The 12334-nt window shown below is 38.3% G+C and overlaps 2 gene segments (V, D, J or C); both read left to right on the forward strand.

Moving 5' to 3' along the window:
• The first annotated feature begins 2595 nt into the window (after positions 1-2595).
• Positions 2596-3186, forward strand: LOC127686820 (immunoglobulin heavy variable 3-72-like). The segment is given in 2 exon segments: positions 2596-2743; positions 2834-3186. Coding segments are annotated over 2 exon segments (384 nt in total).
• An 8442-nt stretch (positions 3187-11628) lies between these two features.
• On the forward strand, positions 11629-12334 carry LOC127686839 (immunoglobulin heavy variable 2-5-like). The segment is given in 2 exon segments: positions 11629-11743; positions 11829-12334. Coding segments are annotated over 2 exon segments (366 nt in total).

Raw genomic sequence — 12334 nt, forward strand, 5'->3', positions numbered from 1 at the left:
AAATATGTTCCATCTATGTTAGACTGTGACTTTAGAGTTGGGGAATTATGCATAAGTGAACCAGTCTTCTGTAGATTAATTGCCCCAATACTAACAAATTTCTCCCTCATGTTAAGGAAGTTTACTTTTAATTCTAAACAAACCTAAATTAATTTAAAGTTGGGAAGTTTATAGGTGTCGTGTTGGGTTATAGTGGAAATAAACTTATGTGTGCCCCAAAGACCTGGTTTGCAATAATGTGAAGTCATGTGTCAAGATTTTTGAAAAGGGAATCCCTAGAGTTTGTTTAAGACTTCTTATTTTGTGAATTTACTAGAGAGTGTCATGAGAGTTGGTACTCAGGTTCAGTAAGCACAAGTGGGCATTGCTGAGTATCCTAGTATGTTCTAAGAACATTGGGTCCCATAATGAGGGATGTCTGGAGAGGTATTGGTGATTAGTCCTCACAGGCTTGGCTTCTGGGTAATCCCTCGCCTTGTAGCTGGTAAAGAGGCTTGATCAAAGTGTGGGAAGTTGGGGAAGCCTGTGAACCTGTCTGTGTGTGGTGGCATTATCGAGTCTCTTCGCCTTTTCCTCCATCCCAAAGGGGAAAGGCATGCTGTCATTAGCCAGAGTACAATATAGTTCATACTGAATGATTTGGTTGGCATTGATGACATGAGAAACTAAAACTGGGTCCCTCAGTCTCAGATACATCTAAATCTACATATCCATAATCCTCACCTGGCCTCAGACTCACAGATAATCTGTCTGCCTATGCATCCTGAATGCTGGGATTAAAGGTGTGAACACCTTCATTTTTAAATAGTTTAAACATTCAGAAACAGAAGAAGCGCTCCCAAACTACTTTAATGAAGTTAGTATAACTCTAATATCCAAAGTGGTAAAAACAGAAAAAGAAGAGAAAACTATAGACCACCAATTCTGATGAATGTAGACTCAATAATACTTAATAAAATACTTTCAAAGAGAATACAGACATACTCCAAAAAGATTATACACCATGATCAAGTTGAATTTATTAAATGCAGAGGTCATTCAAAGTATGCAGGTCAATAAATGTAATAAGATGTATAAATGATTTAAACACAAAAGTCATCCAAATAGATGCATAAAAAGGCTTTGCCAAAATCTAATATAGCTTTATTTTAAAAATCCTAGAGAATGTGTGGCCAAAGGGGCCATATCCCAGTACAGTTAAAGTTATAAATGAGGAACCCATAACTAATACAATCCAAAACGGAGAAAAGCTTGTAGCAATACCACTGAACTCAGTAATGAGACAGGGATGCCCATGCCATTTCAACACTATGTTCAAAGTACCAGTTGTAGCAATAAGGCAAGAAAAGGAAAATTAAAGGCACAGGAAGTCAAACTATTTCTACTTGCAGACGATATGACAGTATACATTACAGAGCCCAAAAATTCTTCCAGGAAACTTCCAGAATGGATAAACAAATTCATCATTGTGGCAGGATGCAAAATTAACTCTCAAAAATCAGTAGCTTTTCTATATACCTACATGCAGAGAAGCTCATGGATTTGCTTATATTCACAGTAGCATCAAAGAAAATAAAATCATCTGAGAATAAATCTAACAAAGGATGTGACAGAAATCTGCAATGTAAACTTTAAGCCTCCAAAGAAAGAAATAAAGAAGGTCACTAGAGTCTGGAAAGACACCCCATGCTCATGGATTGGTAGAATTAACATAGTGAAAATGACCATTCTAATACAGATCAGTATGTATTATAGTACATACTGATATGTTCTAATACATCTAATAATACTGAATACAGATTCAGTGTAAACACAATCATAACCCCCAGAAATTTCTTTACAGATATAGAAAACCATCCTAAAGTTCATATGGAGTCTTTTAGGAACGCAGAAGAGCTGGCCAGTGGTTATGTCCTAAGTGAGAACAGGGCAAGAAACCCTCAGTCATTATTGCACAGTTTGGTGCCTGTAAATAGTGATCATGTGTTATGCCATTAAAGTATGCAAGAAAGACGTTTGAGGAGGCAGAGTGGAATGGGCTCGTCATTCCTCATCCCTGAGCTTCTCGAAAGGGAGCCTGCCTAAAGGGTAAGAAAGGAAAATATTATTTTACCAAGAAAAATGTCTTAGTTGAGCAGGAGTAATGTGAGAGCAGTCAAACTGGATGGTGAAGATGAGAAGTTAAGAGTTACGTGGAGGACCGGAGATCTGGCTCAGCAGTTAAGAGCACTGACTCTTGAGTTCAATTCCCAGCAACCACATGGCAGCACACAACCACCGGTAATGGAATCTGATGCCCTCTTCCGGTGTGTCCAAAGAGGGTGATGGTGTACTCACATAGGTAAATAAATCTTTAAAAAAGAGTTATGTGGAAAGCAGTAGACACCAAGAGGGTATGTTTAAATACCACATGATTTCTGAAGTAGACACTAGTTCTATTTGGGAAATATAAGGGAAAATTCATTGCAGCACCTCTACAATAACCTTGGGGCTATGCAAGATGATGTTAACTCACGAGCCTTGATCCAGTAATTTTATTACTTTGAAATGAAAGTGATGGGCATATGCAAATAAAGAGTTCGGTTGTCTATTAAACAGCCTAGCTGTTGTTTCTACAGCCCAGAGACGGAGAGGCTAGCATTTCTGGAGGTCTCCACAGCCTTCCATTGTTGACTGGATTAATTCAGAGGACATACCATGAAGTTTGGGCAGAGCTTTGTTTTTGTTTTGATGATTCTGAATGGTAACATAACAGAACTGGAAGATTTAGTGTATGCATTTGTGTGTGTGTGTGTGTGTCCATCTCTTACACATGCTGTTGTTGTGTTCTTAGGTGTACACTGTGAAGTACAACTGGTACAGTCTGGAGGAGGTTTTATTCAGTCAGGGGGATCTCTGAGACTCTACTGCGAAGGGTCTGGATTTACATTCAGTGACTACTACATACACTGGCATCGCCAGTCTCCAGGAAAGCGACTGGAGTGGGTAGGTTTCATTCGAGACAAACTTAGAGATCACACAACAGAATACGCTGCATCCGTGAAGGAGAGATTCACCATTTCAAGAGATGATTCCAAGAACACTGCCTACCTTCAAATGAACCACGTGAGAGCGGAGGACACAGCAATGTATTACTGTGCCAGAGAAAGAGACACAATGAGTGGCTGGTAGGGTGAGCCCAGACAAAAACTTCCCTCACCTCCTGTTCAGAACCACCAGTGAGGGCTCAGTACCAGCAGGGGGCACTAGAGACAAGCTGTAGCCCCAAGCAGAACAGGGAGTGGATTTAAATTTCACTGCTTTGGTATGCTGGAGTCATAAGTATCTGGATTTTTTTTTTTTTTTTTTGCAGTTTTGCCATTACGATGCATTTTTATTATCTGTGTATATATTCAAAGAAAAAGTGGAAGACAAAATGCATTGTAAAGGGAGAATATGCATTTCATAAAGTAAAAACTTCTGATAATGTTAATTTATCTGTCCATATTTAGTAACAGAAATCCTTCAACATCTACTAAATTACTTAGAGGGCACACAATTGTTTATATATGGATTATTTCTATATATCTGTAAATAGATATTTAGGTAAATATATGAATAAAATTATAGGCTTTTAAGTTAACTGCATAATATGACCATTACTTAAAGTTTTACTAAACAATATGATTTAATGTTCAAATAAATATAAATTATCTGACTCATCCAGGACCTTGCTACATGACTCCTCTATATGACAGATTATTTAAAATAATCCACTTTAATACAGCTTTTCCTATTATGAAAATATTATGAATTTTTTTTGTGAGTTTTAAATGTGCCCAAATCATTTAAAGTGATGGATACATTAAAAATCTTGATATACGTATTTCCTATTGTACCCTTAAAGCTTAAAATGACTTTTTATCCCATTAACATAACAATCAGTTGAAACTATCCTATATTTTCTTAATTACCAGATGCATTGGTCTCTTCTCAAGCCAGTTTTCACCTTTGTTTTCTAAGACTTCTCAGGCCTTTCTGAGGACTTTTCCCCTTGTCTTAGTCAGGGTTTCTATTCCTGCACAAACATCATGACCAAGAACCAAGTTGGGGAGGAAAGGATTTATTTCGCTTACACTTACACATAGCTGTTCATCACTAAAGGAAGTCAGGACTGGAACTCAAGCAGGTCAGGAAGCAGGAGCTGATGCAGAAACCATGGAGGGATGTTCCTTACTGGCTTGCTTCCCCTGGCTTGCTCAGCCTGCTCTCTTACAGAACCCAAGAATACCAGGCCAGAGATGGTACCACCCACAAGGGGCCCTATCCCCTTGATCACTAATCGAGAAAATGCCCCAAAGCTGGATCTCATGGAGGCACTTCCCCCAACTGAAGCTCCTTTCTCTGTGATAACTCCAGTCTGTGTCAAGTTGACACACAAAACCAGCCAGTACACCCCTCATATATTTTGGGCCATCCAAAGTCTACATGAGTAGCAGAACAGAAATAAAGAGTTAAGATTCCAGTTTCTAATAAAGCACAGAGTTTAAAAAAAAAAAAGAAGCCAGTGGTTCCAGGCACAGAATATGCAAGAGAGTGTTAAGATTCTAGAAACCACCAGTATCTAGCCCCCAGTAGAGTTAGAGATTGTTACAAGGCCAGAGATCATAAGTCTTTTGTTTAACTCTGTTCCACGTCAGCTCCAAACCTCCAAAGGCTGGGGCAGCCCTCAGTGCTGTTAATGTTATTTATGTAAATTAAAAATAATTTCATGTAAAGACTAGTTAGCATGTACGATGTGTGCTCAGATATGAGCAAGGAACATGTGTGAAAAGCCCCACAGAGGATCAATAAAAATACTTTGGATAAAGCACTGAGTTCTTAGATTAGATGTGGTGAGAGTTATTGAGGGACACTCACAGGTTCATGTGTACCGACTTGAAATAATATTATGAAAAATATTATGGTAAGTTTCAAGCTCTATGAGACTTCTGGTATCTGAGAGACAGAATATCAACTTGTGATCAGGTTTCCAGCCAGATATTCTAAGAACTCAGGGCAGGGCCCAAAAGTTTGACTCCATTATGTCCAGAGTCCACTGAGAGAATGGAGCTTTGGTTCCAGTGGTATCTGAGGCCAATGCAGGTGTGGAATTCTGATCTCTGATATGCAAAATGTCACTGCAGAACCAGTGATCCTGGACATCTTTGAGTCTCATATTTTTAATCACAGACTCCTGATAGTAGATGAACTTCGGGTGGTGTGAAGTCTGATATTCTGACTCCAGTAGGTCCATAGAGTGCAGGGACGACCAGGTTTGAAACCACCTAGTTACCTCAGAGGTTAGTGTGTAGCTCCAACTTTAGCCATTTTGATACATTTTGATACATAGCTAAGTTCAGCAACTTTTTTTTGATGATTAACACCAAGTTTTTCCAGCTAAACTTCATGCAGATATTCCTCTAAGAAGAGACATATAATCCCAAATATCACAAAAAACCCGAAGATATAAAAACATGCACACTTTAACAGATGTATGAAGCACAAGAAAATAATATAAAAAAAATCTGAGACAACCATTACCTGAGACACAATACCAATCATCCAGTTCCTATTTGAGGGAATTCAAAATTACAGAAATAGATGAAATGTCTTGAAAGAATTTGGAATCTTAATACGCAAAAGAATTAACAATCACACAGAAGAACCAAACAAATATACATTAGTTATGGGAATCTATTCAAGATCTTGACAAGGCAGTCTCCAAAGTGAATGCAACAGCTAATGAGGTGGAGGGCAAAGCTCAGAATGTGGAGTAAAAAAAAATTGCAAGGAGTTTAAAACATTGAAAAATAATCATACAAAAGTGCTTGAGATGAAGGAGATGGGCAGCTAAACAAAAACTACAACAGATATTATCATTAACAGACAAGTCCACGAAGAAGAATGAATTTCATTGATAAAGGATACAGTTGAATAAATAATATAAACAGACAATTATAAGGAAAAAAATCAGTAGCACACATGATTTTTCCTAGAAGTCCAGAATATGTGCAAGAAGCCAAACCTTAGAATTCACAGTGTAGAAGAAGAGGTAAAATTGAAAAAGATCAACTAATTAGAAAGATTATATGAAATTTACAGAAAGAAGTAGGCTTCTAAATACAAGAAGTATGTCAAATACCAAACAATCATGAGCATGGTATATTACAATCAGGATGTCAAATATAAAAAACAATCCTAAAAGAAGCATCCCAAACCACCAATTCACATACAATGATAGAAATAACATGATTACCCCAGACCCTTTGTTAGCAACCACAAAGACTGAAAAGACATGGAATGCAATATTTCAAGCTCTGAAAATGAGCAACTGTGAACCAAGAATGTTATACCCTGCTAAGCTATCTTTCAAAATTGATGGAAAAATTAAAGTATTTCAAGAAAATACAATTTGATGCAGCTCATGATGATCAAGTCTGCACTGTAGGAAGTTCTGAGTGGAATGTTTTACAGGAAGAAAGATGAAAGGTAGCTTCACTGCTGATAAGCAAGCTAGACAAGGGAAGAAACCACCATGTTCAGCACAGCAGCTCACCAAACCCTCAGAACTAATACAGAAACAAGAAAAAATGTAAAGACTGTTATGTGTAACTTAACCAAACATGCTACTGCCTTCTCACGTGCTCTGCCTGTGGTCTGAACTCTCCTAGTTCCCTTTGTTCCATCTGTCTTAGCCCAGGATCAAATGTAACTATCTCCCAACAAGGGAATTGGGAGCTGCTGTCTATGCTCCACCAGCTACCTCTTCCTCCTGGCTAGTTTTACCAAGCTGCCATCAACCAACCTGTCTTCTCTCTTTCTCCTGCCCACATTAGCTCTACTAAGAAGAAAAACACTAGACAGCTTTCTTATTTTAAAACTCGCCAAGTAACACAATTGTTAGGCACAGAAATTGCTTACCCTAAACTTATCAGCTAGCCTACATCAGCTATCTGCTGGTGGTGGAGGCCACCAGTTCTGGCTGCCTCAAGAACTTTCATGGTGGTTATTGTGTCCTTCTCATTCCAAGCCTGACTTGAAGTGCTCCCTTCTCTTTCTTCTGGGACATGAAAATCCCAGAAGTTTCCCTTTGCCCATCAATTGAGTTTCACCTTCTTTATTGACCAAATCAAGAACCAATTAAATTTCAGGAACCAAAATTTAATATCAGCTCCTCCCCCATATGAAAAAATATCCTGGAAAACAGAAAACTGCCCAACAAACTTATAAGAAATAGCAAATATCTTTTCATACTAACCTTAAATGTAAATGAACTTGATGCATCATTAAAAAGATAAAACAAATTAACTAAATTAAAAAAATTATATTCTGTCTTCAGGAAACTATCAAAATTTTATCAAAGGATGAAAAAAAGAACATTAAGCAACTGGAAAACATAAAATCCTGATGAAGTTATCTCAATCAGTCAAAGTAAACATTCCACTAAAGTTAATTAAAAGAGATTAAAGTGTTTGTTGCATAATGGTAAACAGAACAATTCATCAAAGAGATATAATAATTTTAAATCTTGACACATAATTTTTGGATCCCTAATTCTATAAACAAATACTAAAAGGCAAAACTCTACATAGATCATGACACAATAACAATTTTGGGACTTCAATATCGATGGCTCATAATTGTTGAGAGGTTGTGGTTATTCATCTTCAGGAAGAACCTACGTGGCCCCTGAAAGAAAAGAGGATAAGGTCTTTATAAAATGTGGGTCTGTCACTGAAGAACCCATCAGAACGTCACCCATTCAAGGAATAATTCACTCTGAAGCAGATGTCTGTCACCACAAAGATTCAGCTTTGTATTACTGTGCAGGAGACACGGTGAGCAGGTTCCCTGTGTGTCAGAAACAAGCCTCTTTGAGGAAGCTCAGGAGCAGCAGGGGGTGGTGTAGATCCAGCTTTCACCAAGGAGAGAAACAGTAACAGGTGCAGAGAAACATCTGGAGAGGGAGGTGGTCCTAGGAGACTCTGGGGCTTCTTTTCTTAACATCGCACAATTTCAGAGACCACATGATACATGTGATGGAGCTACTCTGACAAGACTACAAATTTAGGACAGTAAAAGGTGTTTGTTAACTAATTGTGCATATTTTTTATTCATTACATATTAACCTTATTGGAAGGACAAAAACCAATTATATAGGCAAGTGACAGAATGATGGAAAATTTCAAACATGATGTGTCAAACGTTGGTTCATCATCATCATCATCACTGTCATCTGCATCTGTAAATCTAATCTGTAACTTCTTTTCACTGGCAGGAGGGATTTTTCTCAGTTGGAAAATATGATTGACCATGACTTGGGAACACAGCTCTTGATGTTCCATCCACAATGTTGAACCAATGCTGCTCTGCTGGGGAAGTGTAGGAGACCTGGTCCCACTGCCGTGTGATGTCCACAGTTCAGGGGAAGGAGAGAGCGAGAAGCTGGGTGCATTTTCACACTTGACCTTCCTTACATTTTTATTTTCATCACTCATTTTCTGTATATTTTCTTCTAAAATGTTTTTTAAAAATTAGTAATATTAAGCTTTAATATATATATATATATATATTTTTGTGTGTGTGACTTGGGGAAAATGGTCTCAGAAGGAAGTGAAGAGATGACATCTATACCATACTACTACCAATTACACATGAATATATACAATGTTCCTGACAATATCTGGATATCCAGCCCACCTTTCCCTGTTCACAGCACTCTGGACCTCACGTGGCACCAGTTTCTTCACTATACTGTCTTGTGTTTTCATATGAGAGTCTTTCGGTCTGATGTGATGTTGCAGGTATGTACTGTATCCATCCTACTTTTTAGATTTACTCTTAGAACATTTTATTAGCTTGTCAAGAAGCAGTTGTCCACTGTTAGAAGTTTAGAATTCCAGCTTCCTAATAATTCCTGTTAAGATATTAACTTTCTATTCCCTGGCTGGATGCCATTTGTACCTTATGAAATTAGATCCTTCCTCTGCTAGTAGACTTTTTATGTCATCTAAAGGAATGTCTGGCTGCTGTTCTACTGTCTGCAGTAATTGTAATCCTATTACTCACACCATCAACATATAACATGCCCTCATCAAAAGAATCCCATGATAGTATTGTCATTTTCAGTCCAAGTGCTTGGGAGTTTCTGAAGGATGGGTTGGTAGTTCCACCTTAGCTAATACATGTTCAGTCTGCAGTGCCTTTCTCCTCACATGTTCTTGTGATGAACATGGAGACACAGCAATGCTTATGGCACTGATTAGATATACATAAACACTCTAGCTGAGTTGGAAATAGGCTCTCTAGCTGAGTATAACTGAGTACAGGAATTTTGAAAGCTGTAAAATATATCTAAGTGAAGAAGTTAATGTGATCCACATTTAGAGTAATATGTTCTAATTTTTGAGCTCCAATTGGCATGGTGTTTTATATATAAATTTGTATAAAATCTTGTTGGATTATATTTCTGTATTTTAATTTTTGTACCATGTTGTTCACATCTCTGTACATTTGTGGACTTGGACCTGGAATTACTTCAAGTACATCTGAAAAACTCAGGAAAAATGTCTTCATCCATTACAGCTCATATCACAGACTTAACATAACACCACACTTTTATGCCTTCCATGGACAAAGCACATAAAACACAACATCTGTGTTCCTATTTAGATTTGATATTCACTCTTCTGAAGAGTCTGTTGTCTGACATTCCAATATTCAGGAACCAGCAATACTTGTTTTTCTGGCCCTCTTGCTCCTTCATCCAAACCTGGCAACTCAGCCTCTGTGTCATCCATTCCAGGATCTTTCCTTCTGTGGGCCTTTCCTCCTGCCTCATGAATATGTACAGGATGGTCTTTAAGTCTCATGGAGACAATGTCAGAAACCCTTCTATTTCAAGATACGCAATTTACTCATAGACAAAAAGTCACTTTGACATTGACAGTCCTCTGGAAGGGAACCCAAGTGTTAGTTCAGGCCTTATTGCCCATCTTACTCTAATGGTTCATGATCTCAGAAGGCACTCATTTTTCTGAGATTTATTTCTCTTTCTTGTGTTGATACAACTTAAGATCTTATTTTATGGGTTGGACATGTCTTGATATTTTTATCTTTCAAACATCTGAGAATATGAGGATTTCTTTTTCATAAAAGCGACTTGATTGCATTTGGTGTTGATTTCTTTAATGAAATCAGTCATCTACTCAGGCTCTTTTTCATATATTCATTCATGTTCATGCCAACAAACCACTGCATAAAGTTGACCAAAGTTAGGTAAATCTTACTCTCTCTAAGTTCTAAATCATCATACTGATAAGAACAAAGAACAGTGCATTGTGTTTTAACATTTCTGAAGGCAGTGAAAAAAATGTCCTAAACTTGTGGGCTGTGCCTTCCAGCATCGTTTGCCCACTGTGCCTTCTTCTAAGATCTTCAGCATCTAGGAGAATTGAATAAATTTCTCCCCACTTAGAGTTTCTATTTTCTGCTGTTGATTTTAAAGTTGTCACAAATACAGGTCAGTATAAAGATGAAGGTACTGATTGTTGAATAAATAGCAATGTCAAGTATGTGAGTTAGGAACTTGACACATCAGTAAAGTCAATGAAATCACACTCTTTCATGGAATTATTTTATTCATCATTTTCAGCTTGAGATGGCATATACTCTTACACTATTCAGGAAGTCTATAATTAGTGTACCAATTGTGTGGAAAATATATATTGATAAGACTCATAGAGTCCTTAGAAACAGAGAGCATCAAGGTAGTAGTAACATCTCCCCTTTGAGCTCCTCATCTGTCCTCCATTCAAAAAACATAGGGAAGTATTCTTTATTTATTTATTTATTTATTTATTTATTTATTTTTTATTTGATATAATTTATTTACATTTCAAATGATTTCCCCTTTTCTAGCCCCCCCCCACTCCCCGAAAGTCCCGTAAGCCCCCTTCTCTTCCCCTGTCCTCCCTCCCACCCCTTCCCAGTTCCCCGTTCTGGTTTTGCCAAATACTGTTTCACTGAGTCTTTCCAGAACCAGGGACCACTCCTGCTTTCTTCTTGTATCTCATTTGATGTGTGGATTATGTTTTGGGTATTCCAGTTTTCTAGGTTAATAACCACTTATTAGTGAGTGCATACCATGATTCACCTTTTGAGTCTGGGTTACCTCACTTAGTATGATGTTCTCTAGCTCCATCCATTTGCCTAAGAATTTCATGAATTCATTGTTTCTAATGGCTGAATAGTACTCCATTGTGTAGATATACCACATTTTTTGTATCCACTCTTCTGTTGAGGGATACCTGGGTTCTTTCCAGCATCTGGCAATTATAAATAGGGCTGCTATGAACATAGTAGAGCATGTCAGAGTCACGACCCTTTGTGCTAGAGTGAGGGTCTCCATCAACCTCACTACAACACAACATCACTCATTAGAAGTATGTATGGAGGAACCTGGTCTTGTGTATTACATACTCTCTATGAAAAGCAGAAATGAACTCTCTTGAGGGCTCCTGCATCTTCAATCATAGACTGATACCACTTTAGTCCATAAACTTAAGTATACCATCAGAGTCAGCACCTGGTGAGGGAATGCAAATCTCTGCTGGATCCACCCAACCTCGGGTTGAAAAGTCAAAGCTGGACCTGTGTACTCACTAGTGTGCAGCCATGGACAGGCTTACTTCCTCATTCCTGCTGCTGATTGTCCCTGCATGTGAGTGCTGAGGCTGCCTAAGGGATAACTGTTTCTATCCACACCTGTTCCAACCTTACCTTCTCCTTTTTCTTTTTCTTCACAGATGTCCTGTCCCAGGTTACTCTGAAAGAGTCTGGCCCTGGGATATTGCAGCCCTCACAGACCCTCAGTCTGACTTGCTCTTTCTCTGGGTTTTCGCTGAGCACTACTAATATGGGTGTGGGCTGGATCCGTCAGCCCTCAGGGAAGGGTCTGGAGTGGCTGGCAACCATTTGGTGGGATGATGATAAGGGCTATAACCCATCACTGAAGAGTCGGCTTACAATCTCTAAGGACACCTCCAACAACCAGGTATTCCTCAAGCTGGCCAGTGTGGACACTTCAGATACTGCCACATACTACTGTGCTCGGAGAACACATTGAAACAGTCTCAGTTTTCAGCTGTACGTTATTTCAGGCTGGTTCTCAGCACTGTTTTTTCTATTATATCAGAAGAGTGTACAGCTACAGCTTTCCTGCTGGCCTCTGTGGTTTCCTGTTTGCTCTTAAATTAAGAGCTTTCTATTCCTTTTCTTCACCCTAGGTTCCTATTATAATGTTCATAAATGA

The sequence above is a fragment of the Apodemus sylvaticus genome, chromosome 6, assembly GCF_947179515.1.
Source record: "Apodemus sylvaticus chromosome 6, mApoSyl1.1, whole genome shotgun sequence".
Classification (NCBI taxonomy): domain Eukaryota; kingdom Metazoa; phylum Chordata; class Mammalia; order Rodentia; family Muridae; genus Apodemus; species Apodemus sylvaticus.